We start from the raw sequence: 19804 nt of genomic DNA on the forward strand, positions 1-19804 counted from the left end.
AGGGAATAGACATTGAGAGAGTGGACTCTTATAAGTACCTGGGTGTTCATCTAAACTGGACTGGTCGCACTTTATAAAAAGGTCAGAGCAGACTCTACCTGCTTAGGCGACTGAGGTCATTTGGAGTGCGGGGGGCACTCCTGAGGACTTTCTTTGACACAGTGGTGGCATCAGCCATCTTTTATGGAGTGGTATGCTGGGGCAGCAGCATCTCTACAGCGGACAGGAAGAGACTGAACAAACTTATTAAGAGGGCCGGCTCTGTCCTGGGTAGCCCCCTATACCCAGTGCAGGTGGTGGGAGACAGAAGGATGTTAGCCAAGCTGGCACACCATGCATGAGACTCTTGTGGTACTGGGCAGCTCCTTCAGTGACAGGCTGCTTCACCCCAAATGTGTACAATGTTGAATATTTTTCACATGTGCAATTATTTGTAATTATTTGTAAATATTTTTCAGAGTTTTTCCTGACTTATTATTATTACACATTGTTATTCTTATTGTCTATCTTTCGTACTGAGTGCTGTACTATCCCTTCGCTGCTGCAACAATGTGAATTTCCCCACTGTGGGACTAATAAAGGATTATCTTATCTTATGGTGATGTAATACAGTGTCAAACATGCCTCTGTCCAAACTTAATTTAAGTGTGTGTTGCAGGCATCAAATTCTATATTTTAAAGTTTATATTTACAAAGTACAATGAAGCTGGTCAGTGAAAATAGAATTAAAATTGAAGAATTAACAAATCACATAATTTTCCTTTTACTGCATTTTATCAAATGTACAAAGTTTTCCAGAAATCAGTGGTTGCCTAGTGGGTAGAGCTTTGAGCTATCAAATAAAAGGATGAGACTTTGAATAAACATTCAGCCACTGTTGGGCCTTTGGGCAAAGCCCTTAACCTTCTCTGCTCCAGGGGCGCCATATGATGGCTGACCCTGCGCTCTGACCCCAGCTTCCAAACAAGCTGGTATACGTGAAGACAGAATTTTGTTGTACTGTACACCTGTATATGTATTTATGACAAATGAAGTGGTTCTATTCTATATCTATGTCAGAGGCAGAAGCTTTTGCCCTGCTGTCCTTGAATTTTTAAATGATTTTAAAGTTTCTGCTTAGTGTTTAGCAGATTGTTTACCGTTTGCAAACACCCACACACAGTGTGTAACCAGGTACAACCAACAGCCTAAAAATCTTCTAACTTTTAAACTCTTCCTGCCAAAAAATATCCCCAGCACTGCAGTTATTAAAGTAAAAAATATTTTTTTTAAGTTTCGATTTCGAGAATAAAGTCGAAATAATTACGAGAATAAAGTCGAAATAATTATGAGATTAAAGTCGAAATAATTATGATATTAAAGTCAAAATATTATGGCCATTTTTACTGTGGCCCTAATACGCCATGGTAATACATACATTAGGACCTGGGAAATACGGTGGCCGAGAAGTGCAAAACAAATTAACATTTTAGAAAACAAAATTACAAAAAAACCAAAAACAAATTTACAAAAAAAACCAAAAACAAATTTACAACAATAACAAAAACAAATTTACAATAGCTGAAACACTTTTACCAATGCCGAAACAAATTTACAATAGGTGAAACACTTTTACATATGCCGAAACAAATGTACAAGAGCTGAAAACACTTTTACCAATGCCGAAACAAATTTACAAGAGGTGAAACACTTTTACATATGCCGAAACAAATTTACAAGTGCTGAAACACTTTTACCAATGCCGAAACAAATTTACAATAGGTGAAACACTTTTACATATGCCGAAACAAATTTACAAGTGCTGAAACACTTTTACCAATGCCGAAACAAATTTACAATAGGTGAAACACTTTTACATATGCCGAAACAAATTTACAAGTGCTGAAACACTTTTACATATGCCGAAACAAATTTACAATAGGTGAAACACTTTTACATATGCCGAAACAAATGTACAAGTGCTGAAACACTTTTACATATGCCGAAACAAATTTACAAGAGGTGAAACACTTTTACATATGCCGAAACAAATTTACAAGTGCTGAAACACTTTTACATATGCCGAAACAAATTTACAAGTGCTGAAACACTTTTACATATGCCGAAACAAATTTACAAACGGGCTGATCTGACGGAAAGGGTAGGGACAATACACCGGAAGTGCATGTTGCTTACCTGCTGTCACTCAAACTGTTTCTCGGTGGTGAAGTGAACGGAGTTTATGATGGTAACGCTAAACAATGTTTTGTCTATTTTGTGGAAATCATTTTATCCAGTTGACTCGCTTTTTTTGGGGGGGGGGGGGGAGTCATTAGATCGTTTAAAAGTGCAGACGTCGCCTGTGCATCTCTATCTATCATCCGCACTTCTAAACATCTAAAGAATTTCCACAAGAAAAACAAAAGCGGCCAACTGGCTGAAATAGTTAACACAAAATGGACAAAACATTGTTTAGTAGGGATGGAATATTTGATACCGAGGCTTTGAAGCTTGTTTCGCTTTTGTAACACTGGACTCAGTGTATCGGAGCTTGTATTAAACCAGCAGGAATGTCCGGGACTGATTCAAAGCTTTGGTGCTGTGTTTTATCTCACTGATTATATAAGAGACAATCAAACTAGGGCTACCAACCATCCTGTAAAATACAGAATCGTTCTTTATTTGGAGACTAAACGTGGTGTTCCGTATTGAACTGATACAGGAAACTGCTGCTACCATGGGAATTAGAAAGCATTTGGTTATTATATTAAGTAGTATTCACTTTTATTCTTAGTAACGGTGTGTGTGCGCTGGTTATAGCAGCATAACCTGTTTAATACACCGCTGTATAAGTAGCGCAGTGGGCAGACTGCGATGTTTTGCCTAAAATATGGTTCTGACTTATTATAATAAAGAATGAAAATAATAAATGGTAAACACCCTAAATAAAACATTTTGATAATGTTATCATGACAGTGTAATGACCCGTTATATTTTTTATAAGTGCAGTTTTATAATTCCCATCACAAATTATGTTCACTTCACCACCGAGAAACAGTTTGAGTGACAGCAGGTAAGCAACACGCACTTCTGGTGTATTGTCCCTACCCTTTCCGTCAGATCTGCCCGTTTGTAAATTTGTTTCGGCATATGTAAAAGTGTTTCACCTCTTGTAAATTTGTTTCGGCATATGTAAAAGTGTTTCACCTCTTGTAAATTTGTTTCGGCATATGTAAAAGTGTTTCACCTCTTGTAAATTTGTTTCGGCATATGTAAAAGTGTTTCACCTCTTGTAAATTTGTTTCGGCATATGTAAAAGTGTTTCACCTCTTGTAAATTAGTTTTTGTTTTTTTTGTAAATTTGATTTTTTTTTGTTTTTTGTAATTTTGTTTTCTAAAATGTTAATTTGTTTTGCACTTCTCGGCCACCGTATGGGAACGACCATCATCTGTTCTGCACAGGTTTGGTAGTGGGCGCTCTCGACACCGGCGCGCACGCGCGTGTGTATGACGTGTAGATCACAGGACTGATCGCTTCAGCGCATGTGCGGTTTGATTGTGTGGTTCAGGTTGAACGAGCTGCGATAACACTGTGTTGTGTTTTTACAGAAGTTAAAACTGAGTGTTAGATTTATTTAATAACGACAGCAGACATGGACTGTGGGATCGTAACATCCAAGACTGTTCTCCTCTTTCTCAGTTTAATATTTTGGGTGAGTTTTTATGTAAACGTACCTGTTTGTAATGTGCGTCATCATTCAGCCTTAAATGATTATTATAAAATTATTACCTGGTCCGATACAATAAGTGTGTAATTATATAACAACTTCCTTTATCATACCAAAATATAATATCGCTGAGTGTTTGTTTGTGAACCAGGCGGGTCAGTGATTCAGCAAAAATACACCATAACATTAAAAACATGCAGCAGTTTTTACTGAACCTTAATGACGCCATGCTTAAATATATAAATAGTTTATTAAGACAAATACACGGAGAATTTGGTAACACCGTGTTTATTTCCGAGAAACCCTGACGTTTCCTGTTTAATATGTAAATTAACATTTTACTTATTTTATTTTTATTGTTATTTAGCCTCAGTCTGGCACCATAAGTCCTAACACGTACATACTGAGTTTTAGAGTAACTGTTTACACAAAGTTACAATTGGTAATGTTCAACCCCCCAAAGATAATAAGGATTAACACACTGCCTGGCCAAAAAAAAAAAGGTCACCACCTGGATTTAACTAAGCAAATAGGTATGAGCCTCCCATTGGATAATTACTGCATGGGTGATTATGTTTCAGTTGGCAACAAGTTATTTAACCCTAACTGATGCAGTGAGTAGCCTCTCATTTGTTAAACAACCATGTGGAAAGACACATCCTGTGGTCGTGGAAAAGATGTTAATCTGTTTCAGAAGGGTCAAATTATTGGCATGCATCAAGCAGAGAAAACATCTAAGGAGAAGCTGAAACTACTAAAATCGGGTTAAGAACTGTCCAACGCATTATTAAAAAGTGGAAGGACAGTGGGGAAACATCATCTTCCAGGAAGAAATGTGGTCAGAAAAAATTCTTGAATGATTGTGATCGACGATCACTTAAACGCTTGGTGAAATCAGATGGTAGAAAAACTCCAGTAGAACTCAGGAATATGTTTAATAGTGAAAGTAAGAGCATTTCCACACGCACAATGTGAAGGGAACTCAAGGGATTGGGACTAAACAGCTGTGTAGCCTTAAGAAAATCACCTTTCAGTGAGGCTAACCGGCAAAAACGGCTTCAATTTGCTAGGGAGCATAAAGATTGGACTCTGGAGCAATGGAAGAAGGTCATGTGGTCTGATGAGTCCAGATTTACCCTGTTCCAGAGTGATGGGCACATCAGAGTAAGGAGAGAGGCGGCTGAAGTGATGCACCCATCATGCCTAGTGCCTACCGTACAAGCCTGTGGGGGCAGTTCTATGATCTGGGGTTGCTGCAGTTGGTCAGGTCTAGGTTCAGCAATGTTATGTGCCCAAAAAATGAGGTCAGCTGACTACCTGAATATACTGAACCACCAGGTTATTCCATCAATGGATTTTTTCTTCCCTGATGGCACGGGCATATTCCAAGATCACAATGCCAGGATTCATCGGGCTCAAATTGTAAAAGAGCATGAGACATCATTTTCACACATGTATTGGCCACCTGAATGGAGTCCAGACCTGAACCCCATTGAGAATCTTTGGGATGTGCTGGAGAAGACTTTGTGCAGTGGTCCAAATCTCCCATCATCAATACAAGATCTTGGGGAAAAATTAATGCAACTCTGGACAGAAATAAATGTTGTGACATTGCAGAAGCTTGTGGAAACGATGACACAGTAAATGCGTGCCGTAATCAAAGCTAAAGGCGGTCCAACCAAATATTAGAGTGTGTGACCTTTTTTTTTTGGCCAGGCAGTGTATATCTGTAAACGTTTCTGTAGAGCCAGATTTTGCTTTACATTAGGCCTCTATCAGTTAAATGCTAAAGCAAGTGATAAAAGAAAATAAATAATGTAGATTCAAGAGTGGCTGGATATTCTGTTAATACTTTCCTGTCAAAATTATTCAACACCTACATAAAGCTGAGAGAGGAGATTCACTCTATGGTCAAACGTGTTTGGACACCTGACCATGAGCTTGTTGGACATCCCATTTAAAAAACAAATGGTATTCAACATATATTTCAACAGCAGCCACTCTTTTAAAGAGGCCTCTCACAAAGCTTTGAAGTATATCTGTGGGAATTTGTTATTTGCTCCCATTCAATCAAAAGAGCATTTGTATGGCTTGGCTGGGCACTGATGTTGGTCAAGAAAACCTTAGTTTACATTTTACATTTTCAGCAATTAGCAGACTTACAGTACCAAAGTGACTTACAGTACTGTGACAGTATATTGCCTGGGGTTATGGGCCCTGCTCAAGGGCCCAACAGTGGCAATCTGGCAGTGGTGGGGTTTGAACCAGCAACCTTTGGATTACTAGTCCAGTACTGTGACCACTAGGTAGTGCTGGACAATAATTCAATATCGATTTACATCGCGATAGAAAATGTTTCAAAAACGGTGATATGGTTTCAAAATCGATCGATATACATTACATCAGTGCGTGATGACGTTTGCCACAGTGCGTAATGACGTACGCCACAGACACGAAGCCAGTGCTCAGCGTTACTGCTCTGATTACGCTACGCTACCTACAACACGGTGGATATTAGCGGCAAAATAAGTTCAACAGCTGTGAGTGAACGAGCATCCACAGTTAAAAAAGAAGCAGACGAAATAGTTGATGAGAGGAAAAACTAGACTCTTTTTTTCTGTATTCTTTAAGCACAACACCTGCTGTAGCAAATTCTGCAGCAACTCTTAAGCACTTTTTATATTTTTTATCCTGGTTGAGCTCTTTTGTTTGAAAATGTTTACATTCAAATAAAAACCAGTCCACGCCTCCTCCGATACGTGCACAGCCAATCGACCGTCTTATCACCCACACTTGACGAGTGGAGCGCGTCAGAGTACTGTGCACGGAGGATCACACACTCCGCCGCACCCCCTCCCGTCTCCATGCAGGCGCCCCCAGCCAGCAGAGGGCGCCACTGCCCCATTCCTGAGAGAGTATCCCCTCCGGTCTAAAGTCCCGCCCCCCCACCACCTGAACAACAGGCCAATTTGTTGTTCATATAGCTGCCCAGCCTTTCGACCGGTGAAGGCAGAGCTGGATTCGAAACGATGCTCTTTCGACATCCAGCTCTGGTTGCAGCGCGTGTTTTTACCGCTGCGCCACCTGAGCGGCGTAATACGCTACATTTTAAATAACATCCGTTACTGAGTCTGGGAAACTGCTGCAGTGAATTCTGATATGGGGAGTCGGATCTTTTTGCTTGGTTCCTTTTAAAGAGCCGTATATATATATAACGACTCCCAGAAGCGCGAGTCGGTTCCTTTATATCATTTTAAAGGGCCGTTCAATAGAATTTTTTTTTCTGACATTTCTATTATTCATATTGATATCGGAATTATGTTGTATCGACTGAAATTAGGAGTTGTATTGTGATATAAATTTTAGCCATATCGTCCAGCCCTACTAGGCCACAACTGTCCCAGCTTCCAGTTTATTTCAAAGCTGTTAAGTGAGGCTCTGTGTAGACCTCTGGAGTTTCTTTAAACCAAGCTTTTTTTCTTGTCTTTTTACTTCTTATTTTGTGCACAGGTGCACAGTATTGCACGAATAGGAAGATGACCTTCCCTAAACTGTTGCTGCATAATTAGAAGCATATAATTTCTTTTGTTTAGTTTAGTTTTTTATTACACCTGTTATAAATTATTGTGAGAGATGTTTCAGTACTTTGCTTATATAGTGCAAAGTATTTTATTGCACCAAAGGAGCAATAGATATCATAAGAGTTCTAAAACTTTAAACATTCCTAGACACCACTGGGAGCGTTGTCTGGAAGTGCCAAATTTTAGCAAACCTGCCAGGATTAGGGAGAAAGCCAAAGATTTCATTTGGAGGCTTAAGCAGTCTCACCAGGACAATTTAAAAACATTAAAATCCTGTGTACTGCAAAATACTTGCAGGATGACCTGATTAATACTGGAACAAATGTGTCAGTGGTAACCATAAAAACATTATTTAACAACCAAGGATGTGGTGGCTAGTCAATACACAGCACTCTTGACCAAGAGACAGAAAGGGTAAACTGGAATATATCAGTTGTGGATTCAGGTTACAATTATATGGAGTATATGAAGTGTCAAATCAAAACTGGAACTGTTTGGCCATGTGAATGTGATTGTCCAGCACATAAAAAGGCAAAGCTTATGAGCAGAAGAATACTATTCTCACAGTTAAGCATCGGTGAGTCAGTGATGATGCAAATATGTTTTTCTGTTGCAGAAACTGGCAGTCTTGACCATGTGAGTGGCATGAGAATGCTCATTTGCTTTTTATTTTAAACAGGAAAATGGGCCATTTCTCGTTTTTGGTACTGTTTTTGTCATTGGGGAAAAAACAAGAAATAGCTTTGTTTTACAGTTTCACAAACTGATAACCAATACAAGAAATGGTAGTCTATAGTCTAGTTGTTTTCAGTTTCTGTACAGTTTCAGGTGTTCTCAGCCCCAATACACATTCTTTATCAAGGTTTTCTATGGTGCTGATGTGACCATGTGCACTCCAGAGAAGCATGCCAGTGCACAGTCCACCAACCCGTTCCTATTTGCCCATACTTTGATGGTTTTGCGTGTGAGGCCAGTCTCACACACGGAGAGTCATGCACCAATCTCCGTGTTCCTACAAGCTACTAACCAGGGTGCTTACACAGTGTTGAAGACCCCATGCCCTTTTTGGTCTGGTCTTTTCCCACGCAGCAGACTAATTGTCAGTTTTGTCTTCAGCATGCACTGCAAATTGTGTCTGCCAACTGGTAGCAGAATCCCAGCAGTGGTGTGCCAGCAGAACATCCCGCTGCTCCACCTTGGCGCCCACCCCCATTTATTTCAGTTCTTTCTTTGTTATTTGATTGTATGATCAGTTTTTGAAACTGTAAAATGAAGCCGGTTCTTTTTCCCACTGACATAAACAGAACCAAAAACATTATTCCCGTTTCGCAATAATGGTTTCATGAAAAAGTCAGATTTATTTTTTTTTGTTAATAAAATCTGCCTTTTAAAAATATTTTTCACTTCTTTAAGCATAAAGACAGACTGTTGAATAAAAAAAGACTGTTTTATCAAACTTTAAATCAGCATAAACTTAATTTTGATGATGTTTAAATAACTTTACATTTTAGGAATGATTCTGCAATATTACATGGTGCAGTAACACACCATGGATATGAAGCCAATTCGGTGGTACTTTACATTAACCCACTACTGCTAAGATCCACGGTTCAAATCCCTCGTGTCAGGGCTATCTGAGGTTGAGGGGTGACTGGGGGATTGGTGTCCAGTCCTGTCCTGTCTGTAGAAGCCTGTTCCACCACAACCCCGATCAAACATAATAATGATGTTAGCAGTGAGTGTTACTGAAACACCTGAACCCAGTGATTAAGGCTGAAGGCAGTTGTAGCCTAGTGGTTAAGGTACTGAACTAGTAATCAGAAGGTCGCTGGTTTAAACCCCACCACTGCCAGGTTGTCGCTGTTGGGCCCTTGAGCAAGGCCCTTAACCCTCAATTGCTCAGACTGTATACTGTCACAGTACTATAAGTCGCTTTGGATAAAGGCATCTGCTAAATGCTGAAAATGTAAATGTAAAATATATTGAATTTAATATTTTAGTTAACAATTGTATTATTTTGAGAATAAGGTTAGTTTGAGAATTCTCCTTGTACTAGGAGAATAAAGACACTTCTAGGAATAAATGTATACTATTGTGAGAGAAAAGTTGTAATTAAAAACATTATAAAATTTGTAGGAGAAATTAAATGAAATTTTAATAGTAAATTAAATGTTGATAAAGTTGTAAAGTAACGAGAAAAAATGGCAACATTAACATTCATACTGATTGTGACTGTAATACAACAGTATAGACTTTAGACAAAAGTAGTATTTTAGTATAGCTGTTAAATATTTAATCGTCTGGTACATTAGCAGCAGCTTACAAAACCAGTTTGACATGGTACCTACTGTTGGAACAACTGTGTAAAAATTATTATTTTTAATATTTTAGCACTGAACTCACAAACCATTACATTATTAATCTTCTAATAATAAAACTATTGACTTTATCAAAGTCTTTAAGGTTTATTAAAAGGAAAACTGGGATACATAAAGAGTATTTTACTGAGGCAGAACCAGCATAATCTTTTCTCAATCAGTTAAAGCAGAAGTTTGTTACAAACAGATCTTGGCAATCTTTTAATGTCAGCAAGTTTGCCTCTGGTTTTATTTGTTCTTAAAATATTTTAAACTTTGAGCAATGTTAACATTTTGCATGTGCTTTAGCCTTTGTGACTTCAGGCTTACATCTCAGGTTCAAGACCAGATTACTGTTGGAAAGAAATATGTTTATTCATGATCCCGTGACTAAGGATTTAGACTTGCTGTACAGATCATGTGGTTTCTGAGTGAACCACTTGATCCACACATGTAAGATTAAAAGCTGGGGGGCCTGGTGACTTTGTGTCTATATAGTAAAGTTTGCTGAGCTCTGTACAGATCTTTAAAATTCACTTATTTGGCTGCAGTGACTGAAAGTATGTTAAGCATGATAGTGGCAGTAATTGCTCTGTGTTTGTTCTGCTGTCAGTGGAACTTCTACAATAAAAAGGTGTAAAGAAGTGTGAAGGATTATCCTTTTTAACACAACCTCAAATTATAAGATGTGAGGTTGATTATTAAACTTGCAACTGCATATCTCAGTAGTACAAAAAAGTTTTTGAAATAGCTAAATCTGGTTAAATGTAATTTTTCAAATAGCCTTCTTAAAGGGGATAAAGTAAATATAAATTATTATATAAATTGTATGCATATTGTTGAACCAGAAAAACCCAAAGAAGCGTTACCTACATGTCCTTTGCAAGTGTGGGTAAACTTTCTTTAATATTTTAAATGTATTAATTGTTTGATTAATCTAAAGTTATGAGGATTTGAACAGTGTGACATGGTATTTATTAGGAGTGATCAAAGGTTTAATTTGTTAATATGTCTTCTTCTTTAGGTGGCTGGAGTGGCACTTGCCTACGTCGGCTCCTATGTCATACACAGCTACAAGAACCTTAATGAGTTTAAGGTTGACCAGTACGTCTTCATCCCTGCAGTGATCATCATTGCTGTGGCTGTCGTCTTGTTCTTTATTGGCATAGTTGGCTGCTGTGCAACTCTGAGGGAGTCAAAAATTGGACTAGGCATTGTAAGTATGTGCCTTAACAGCAAAAAATATAGTAAGTGTGAGAGGATAGGAATATTGAAATATGGGAAACTATATGTTTAATGAGCTTATTAGGAATAGGGTCACCAATGGCTACAGAACAGCTTTACTTTGTCTTAAAACATATGAAATGGTATGGATTGGTCATATCCATCACTTATAGTGGGATTTTGGGCCATTTACTGATGGTGTTTATTTACGATTCAAGATGTTTAAATCTAATAGTTGTGGGTGTCCAAGGAAAAAACAGAATATCATATATAATCAGATAAAATTGCACTTGGTACTGTAATTTTTTAACAAAATTATATTTGTTTGCAGTTACACATCCACACAAACTAAAAACTATTAAGTGTTCTTTACTTAACAGTTGGCAGTAGACATTGTGGGTTAAAGTTAAATTTGTTTTTTTTTTTGCATGGACATCTAGCCAATGTGATCCTTATACCAAGTTATTCTTTGTTATGCATGGTATTAAGGTTTTAGGTTGGTGGTAACACTGTGAATTTTAGCTTTGGAAAACTCACATTACAACTTACAAGTACAATTTTCGCACAATTATCATTAAAGCTGGAAACTTTGGAAAGTGCCATCTAACCCTGTCAATAAGTTGTGACCACTAATCAATTTTGCTGATGCTGTTTGCTGATTTGCTGATACTTTGACTATTCTCTCATGTTGTTTTGAAATATCTTACATTAAGCTCTTGGGTAAAATTGACTGAAAGGCATCATCAGCAAAGGCTATCATGTATAGAACTACAACTGTCCCAGATTATTGTGACTTTAGAATTGCAAATCAAAATTTTTGGCTTTGGTGAGTAGCACTGTTGCCTCACAGCAGGAAAGTCCTAGGTTTAATTCCCAGGTAGATCAGGTCCTGTCTTTGTGGAGTTTGCATGTTCTCCCCGTGTCTGCGTGAGTTTCCTCCGGTAGCTTCGGTTTCCTCCCACAGTACAAATACATGTAAGTGAGGTGAATTGGAGACACAAAATTGGCTGTGACTAAGTTAGACATTAACAAAAAATAAACTTAAACTGATGAATCTTGTATATCCAGTCCTATATATATAACCTGTCCTGTTATGAATGTAACCAAAGTGTGTAAAACATGACGTTAAAATCCTAATAAATAAATAAATGGTTTTGATGTTTCTGGTACCAGAAACAACTACATTATACATTACAAATACATTCCTTGTTTTACTGAGCCCTTAGTAAAAAATTACATTATGCTCAGTAAACTTGCCTGGATTAAAAGATGATTATGTCCCAAGTTTAGGACAAAATGTTTATGAAGCAGGTATTCATTGTTGGCACAAAGGGAAAGTCCAGTTCAAAAGTAACTGACATGACAACTATCTCTAATACAAAACAGGAAACATTAGGGGGTATGTGTTAGATGTGAATGTGATACAGAGGGAAGGTAATCAGTTAAGCATTGTCTCAGCTAACACATATTCTGTTCCTCATAAAACCCATGTCTATACATTTTTGTCATTTTTAGTTAGTCAAAACATTTTATTAAGTGTTCATCCACCACTTTTTTGTGACAAGCTTCTAGCATTCCAGTTTCACTTTACCAACTGTAGATGGTAACATTCTATATTGGTTTTGTTTTGCATACAGTTCTTCATGGTTATTTTACTGATCTTTGCTGCTGAAGTCGCTGCGTTTGTGTGTGGCTTCATCTACAGGGGCAGGGTGAGTTCTGCTCAATAGCAGTTTTCAAAATCATGTCAAAAGGCAGATTTTTGGTTGTAATTATGCATGTCATGTGTAATCATATGTTTACAGATTAAAGGAGATTTGGAGAAGTCAATGTTTGAAGTTTTTAAGAAGTACAAAGCCGATAGCCCTGAAACCAATGCAGTGAATTACTTGCAGTCTCAGGTTAGCAAATGTTATTTTTAAGTTCATGAAAATAGTGTTCATGTTTCCTTCTTTTCACTGATGTCCTGCATTTCTGTGTACTTGCTTTTTGCAGTTGAAGTGTTGCGGCGTGCACAACTACACAGACTGGAAAAATACAACTTGGTTTAGTTCTCATAACAACTCAGTTCCCAGTTCTTGCTGCAAAGAAAACACCACATGCACTGGAGAGATTAACCATCCAGAGCTGCTGAATACACAAGTAAACACTGCTTTAACAGCACAGAGGATAAACATCTAACTATTATAAACTGTTACGGTATTGTTGTATGTTTTGCTCATTCACATCTGTTCTTAATTCTCACATTAAAAAAGGGATGTGAAGCTAAACTGGAGCGCCTGCTGCAAGACGTGTTGAGTTATTCTATGTTGGTTGTCTTGGGATTTGCTCTCATAAAGGTATGTTGACCTGCATGTTATTTCCTAGTGTACTACATTAAAAATAAGTAAAATTCTAATGAAACATCATTAAAATAATAAACCAAATACAATAATATGAGTTTAGTTGTTTTCTTAATGTGCCATATGACATGAGAACATCTCTAAATCTTTACCTATGTGAAAATTCCTTAATATTCAATTTAAAACACCATATGTTGAGCTGCTGTCTCAAATAGCAGGCCAGATATTAAAGTAAGCTCAAATGTAATGTCTAATTCCCGGGTTGCATCATCATATTTTTAGCGATGTACTACAGTGGTAAACCTGCTACTGTCCCAACTTTTTACATTTGTTTCTGGCAATTTGGAATGGCTGTGGGTAATTAAAAAAAACTAAAATAAGGTAAAAAAAAATAAGGTGTGTTTGTACTGTGTTTAATGTTTGTATTAGCATTCTGTCTTAACTTTTTTACATTAAGGTTTGTAGTTTTTTTTTAAAGAAAAAAATGGAACAGGAGCATGAGTATCACAGTTTTATTATTTTCATTTTGTCAACATTAAATAATTGTTTGTGAACTAAAGATGCTACTTAATCAGTTAAAGTAAGTGTCCCTATAAAGACACGGCAGCATATGTTGCTAAAAAAAGTGTCCATGTCTGTTAACCAAAATTATGCTCCAACAGATGTAAAACTTACTTATGCCATGAGCATTAATCCACCCCATCACATGATAAACCCTGACTCTTTGCGCTTTATTCTCATAGCAAGTTTAATGATTTGATTTATCTTTCATCCAAGCAAATTGGCATTTATTATGTTCATAAACAAGCTGAAAGGTTGATGTTTAAAATCGCATTACACATTCCCATGGTAGATCAGTCCATTTTCAGATGAATCCAGAAAATACATTTGTAGACGTTGTTGACCAGTGGATTTTTACTGTGCATAGTATTAAATAAGTACTAAAATAGTACACTTCTAATGCTGTTGATATAGAGTCTTTGTAAAATTTCTTGGTGATATCTCATTCTCGCTGTACATCACCGTAATATCAGTGATTTAATTATTAGTAAAAAAATATGCTATCATAACCTTGTCAGTAACATTACCTTAAAGTAACTTTTAGATGTTACTAACCTAATCTAAGACTTAAGGTTATTATAGTACTAAATTTAAAGTAAGCTTAATAACAAGCTTACTCACAATCTGTAAAACCATCCAGCCACTTTGCTGGTACGCTGTCTGTTGTTCTAACTGCTATAAAGAAGGTGAAAATAGCTGAGAAACACACAGAAACACAGTTTGTAAAGCAAGACTGATTAAATAACACCTGATAAATACAGATCCAGGCTGGCTGGATTCCTTGTTTTGTTCACATTCTTCCTGACAGTCACGATGTAGACACAGCCTCGAGGGCTCTGCATTTCTTAAAAGCAAACATGACAATGCTAAATGACCAGCATTGTGGGGTTAAGTAGTTAAAAAAAATACTTTAAATGGTTTTCGTAGTTTTACTGCTAAATTTTCCTCAATGGAGTAGATGCCACCTTTAATTTATGTAATGCTATTAGGAAAAATAAATTATTCATTATGTCTATTTAATTTCCTTATTTTCTCTACAGATTTTTGGCATGTTCAGTGTTTGCGTGATCGCCTGCAGAAGCTCCAGAAATGACTACCAGCCGCTGTATGCATGATGGGTGCAGTAAAGATGTTTACTATGTTGCTTCATATAAGGTTTGCAGCAAATCCTAACCACCTTACTATTAATGAGAAATGTCACCCACCTGTCACCCACATGCCTACTGTTGTTTTGTTTTAATGTATTTTTGCATGAAAAGATGAAAATTCAAAAATCAAAGTTGTGTGAGATCGAAAATTGTCAACACTTGATTATTGTGCCTTAAAATTTTCTACTTTCATTTGATTTTAATTGATTTTATTGATAACTATCCTGACATCTTGGAGCTTTTTCTGTAACCATTAGCTGGGTAGGATTTATAGGTTTATATATATCCAGTTCTGTACTATGCTGTATTTATGCTGTATGTTGCACTTTGATATCTAGTTAAACTTTGATTTAAGGTCAATATCAAAACTAAGCCAAGTTTAGAGCCAACTGAGATGCACTGATATATTCTGTCAATTATTTTAAATCCTGTTGTTAAGCAATTAAAAAATAGAAGTTTGTTTACCATATGCCATAATATGTTTTTTGAAGTTCATGATTTAATAAAGTATAAAGAGGAAATAGGTGTAATGTTTGATATGTTGAATTAATATGGACAGATTTTGCTTGTGCAGAACATTTTTAAATACTTTCTGAAGTATATACACTTAAGCAGCCCTAAAACATCTGCTATCACATTTCTTTAGCTGAGGTAGCGCAGTACTTTTGCTTTGACAAATAGATACACAATTAGGAATTCAATAAAATCTGAACATCAAATTTCATTATTTTTACATATTAACTGACTATTAATTATTATTTATTTATTTAAAATAAATCATTCAATCATTAAGAAGAAAGAACTGTGTTTAGCTGTTACTTGCATGTTATGGATAAATACTTGTATGGTAGGATTTATTTAATAGTGTCAAATTGTATTGCCACATGTGTGTTGTTTGTGACTGCAGTTAAAATACAGTTTTCTTTGTGGTATTTGATTGATTGATTGATTGATTGAGTACTTTATTAATCCCCGAAAGGAAATTGTGGAAATTTGGCAGACGCTCTTATCCAAAAAACTATTCCTGATTTCAGCTGCATTCCAAACGGTCTGTTACTGTACCAGATAGTATGTCAAATTAGTGCATTATCAAGTATCATAAGTTGATTATTTAAGGAGTTCAGGTCTTATTGTAATATTTGCAATTTAAATTAATTGCTGTGCATGAACTCAGGTGGCGTAGCAGGATATTCCGCTAGCACACCAGTGCTGAGATTCTGAACTCCTCGGTTCGATACTCGGTGTCGCCACTGGTCGGCTTGTCACCATCTAGCGGGCATAATTGGCGGTGCCTGCAGGGTGGTATGACTGGACTCTCTGGGTGGGGTCTTCAAACACTGTGTAAGGACAGTTGTGTAAAGCAGATAGAGAGGTGCCTGTGCAGAGTGCATAGGTAAAAAAGGGTTCCGCTAAGGGCTGCACACGGGTCGATGAAGGCGTGAGTAGCAATATACCCACCTCGACTGCAATCAGGGATCCCCCAGCAGCGGAGGACAAATTGACAATGGGAGAAAAATGGGAGAAAATGCATAAATACAATAAAAAAAAATGCTGTGCTATTCTTGTGCTACATGTGTAAGTTAGCCAAAAATGCTTTTAAAACTCCTAAAGGGTGCAGTTTCACTGCGGTTAGTGCAGAAAAAAGATTATATTCGCGAGTGTTTTAGTTGAAAGTTGGGTTAAATGGTTTGTACATTTTGCAACCACAGAGCATAAAACTGAAAGCTCACTTTATTTTATTGTTTTATTACTTGGCTTGCCCTAATCATCATGTGTTTATTTAGAAACGTTGAGTATAATGTGGTTACTTATGTAGACATATGCAGATTTGACCTTAGACCTAGGCTGATTATTTTGTTTACAGATCATTAATTTCCTGGAATGAAATTAAATAAAGATAAAATATTTCATTCTTAAATGTTTTGGTCTGTTTGTTCTTGGTTCTCACTTAACATGCTACATGCAAATTTCACAATTGCTTTTATCTATTCTTAGATTTGTTTTGGTGATTATATGAATAATATGTGCTCATCATCAGCCGAAGCTAAATCAATGCACTGACATGCTTTACATTGTTATGTACAATATGGCCAGCAAGTGTTACAAACACGAGCTAATTCCAATAAACTTTAATCTGATTTTGAATGTAATGTGTAGATGAATTTACCACATTATTTTGGAACACCCAGCTCTTTTTAGCATGTACATTGGAGGAAAACAAGTTAACCACTTTTGTTTTAATTGTTTTATATAATCGATATGGCGATACATGTTAACACCTCTTCTAATTTGTCCATTTCAGCTACAGCCTTTGATAACTGGTTTTAAAAAAAACTATAATATTGTGTATGAATTTGTGGCAACCATTTAGTGAGGGTTCAGCATGTCTGTGCCCCTTTGCACAAAATGAGGTTTATGAAGACGAGGCTTGATGATTTTTTGATGTGAAGAAATCCAGTGTCTTATTATTATCTGGGGTGATTGTGCACAAATTTTATATTTGTGGGTTTAGCATAGTATGTCTAAAGCTCATGGTCAAGTGTCCATGCACTATTGGTCGTATAGTGTACTTCCTATTCATAAATCATTGGTCTGAGAGCACATTTCCTTTACACCATTTTGTGTAAAACTTGACTCATTTTGTGTAACATTTACATACACAAGTGGGGCTTAGTGGGTAGCATTGTCGCCTCACAGCAAAAAGGTCCTGGATTCCATCCCCAGGTGGGGCGGTCCGGGTCCTTTCTAGGTGGAGATTGCATGTTCTCCCTGTGTGTGGGTTTCCTGTGGGAGCTCCGGTTTCCTCCCACAGTCCAAAGACGTGCAAGTGAGGTGAAGTGGAGATACAAAATTGTCCATGACTGTGTATGACGTTAAAATGTGTGAACTGATGAACCTTGTGTAACGAGTAACTACCGTTTCTGTCTTGAATGTAACCAAAGAGTTTAAAACATGACTTCCTAATCCTAATAAAACAAACGAACATGCTGCTTGTTGTTATACGAAATATGGCCAGCAGGGGCCGCGCAAAAACGATTCCAATAAGCTTTAGCCTGATTTTGAATGTAATGTGGAGATTAATTTTCCACATTATTTTAGAACACCCAGCTTTTTTTACGTGTACGTTGAAGGTATATATTTTTTAAATTATTTTATATAATCTATATGGCCAAAAGTATGTTAACACCTCTTCTGATTTGTTCATTTCAGCTACAGCCTTTGATAACTGATGTAAAAAAAATCAATAGTATTGTGTATGAATTTGTGGCAACCATTTAGTGAGGGTTCAGCATGTCTGTGCCCCTTTGCACAAAATGCACAAAATGAGGTCTATAAAGACATGGCCATGGCATTGACATTTCTAAAATAGATATCTGGGTGGTTTTTTTTTTTTTGACTAAATTTGCACAAACTTATATTTGTGGGTTTAGCATAGGATGTCTTAAGCTCATGGTCAAGTGTCCACTACACTACACTACTCCCTGCTCATTAGTCTGAGAACACAATTCCTTTACACTATTTTGTGTAACATTTACATTTACAAGTTTTTAATAACTCACACCAAACTCTCTCTGCATCAAAGTGTAAAATTTGCAGTTTGTTTCGAATGAAATTTGTTAGTCCAATCTATAAAAAACAACAGAAAAAGAGACCAGTGACATGTGTCTGTATCAAGCAGGGGAAGAACTAGATTGGTGATAGGTTTGTAGCATACGTGCATTATGGAAAACATGCAAAGTAAATTCATAAACAATAATGTAACTACCTGAAATGGTCATTTCATTTCTAAATATTTCTTTATTGAAGCAGACATTTGATTAGGATTATTTGACTTTGTGACTGTTCACATGTGGACACATTTAGTACATAAAATACAACTGCAGGCAATTAATGTGATCTACTCTCCTCTGCCATAGACTAGCTTCTATCTTCTTAAATCTCAGCCTGGTAACAGTTCTCACTGTTTTCACAGGTTTTTTACAGGTCTTTTTTTTTCGCAGGTCAGTCCCAAAGAAAGCATACTCATCTTGCTCTTCATTTATTTATTCCTCCTCTGCAGCCCCTGGAACCAGTAACCCAACACCTATAATAATGGGGTACTGAGGGGGAACCAACTCAGTCTGAAAATGATTAAATTTTTTAGCCTTTATTCTTTCAGATTAATAGGGTTTTAGCAGAGGATCCTAAAATTCAGAAGGATCTTTTAACCATTGTCAATTCATAAATCACAGAAATGAAAAGTCATAAATCTACTGTTGGGATATGTTTGTCAATGAAGTCTATGTTTGTATTAACACATCTTACTGCATAGGCTATTTTGGCAGAGAGAACTGGTTAAAAATTATCACGATGATTTATTTAGAGAATGATAACACAACACATTGTTACAAAACTGAACGTTATCTCAGATGCTGTCTTCATAATTTTGTCTAGTGGAAAAAGTCATTAATTCATTCTTTGTCTATTTTACCATCACAAGTAGAACTATATTTCAGAAAAAAGTGAAGAGATCTATGTCTACTGTTTCTTTTATCATTGTGTTGTGAGCAAGTGTAAATACTTATTTTGTCATTATTTTATAGTAACTGTTTTAACCTAGTCATGGTGTGCCACCTTGAAATCTTGGGTGCAAAGCAGGAGATACCCTGTACAGCACACACACATATACCTACACCTAGGGCAATTTCAGTATGTCCAATTAACCTGACTGCAATGTCTTTGGACTGTGGGAGGAAACCGGAGCTCCTGGAGGAAACCAACGTAGACACAGGGAGAACATGCAAACTCCACAATGAAAGGAACCAGACCCTATCTGGGAATTAAACTCAGGACTTTCTTGCTGTAAGGCAACAGTGGATAAAGAAAAGTATGTTAACATAAAGA

At 36.8% G+C, this 19804-nt stretch overlaps 1 protein-coding gene across 1 annotated transcript; it reads left to right on the plus strand.

Annotated features, from left to right (window-relative positions):
* Positions 1-3527: 3527 nt before the first annotated feature.
* Positions 3528-16838, plus strand: tspan36 (tetraspanin 36). The gene is made up of 7 exons (XM_062998918.1): positions 3528-3692; positions 10670-10861; positions 12507-12581; positions 12675-12770; positions 12865-13011; positions 13125-13208; positions 14813-16838. The coding sequence occupies exons 1-7, from the start codon at positions 3633-3635 to the stop codon at positions 14885-14887; spliced, it is 729 nt and encodes a 242-aa protein (XP_062854988.1). The 5' UTR covers positions 3528-3632; the 3' UTR covers positions 14888-16838.
* Positions 16839-19804: the final 2966 nt, after the last annotated feature.

Source organism: Trichomycterus rosablanca, chromosome 7 (genome assembly GCF_030014385.1).
Source record: "Trichomycterus rosablanca isolate fTriRos1 chromosome 7, fTriRos1.hap1, whole genome shotgun sequence".
Taxonomy (NCBI): Eukaryota; Metazoa; Chordata; class Actinopteri; order Siluriformes; family Trichomycteridae; genus Trichomycterus; species Trichomycterus rosablanca.

Bases quoted from the DNA above. Each gene is read 5' to 3' on its own strand.
- tspan36 (XM_062998918.1), top strand. From the start codon at position 3,633: ATGGACTGTGGGATCGTAACATCCAAGACTGTTCTCCTCTTTCTCAGT. The intron at 3,693-10,669 runs GTGAGTTTTTAT...CTTCTTCTTTAG, and splicing joins TTCTCAGTTTAATATTTTGG to GTGGCTGGAGTGGCACTTGC. The intron at 12,771-12,864 runs GTTAGCAAATGT...TGCTTTTTGCAG, and splicing joins TGAATTACTTGCAGTCTCAG to TTGAAGTGTTGCGGCGTGCA.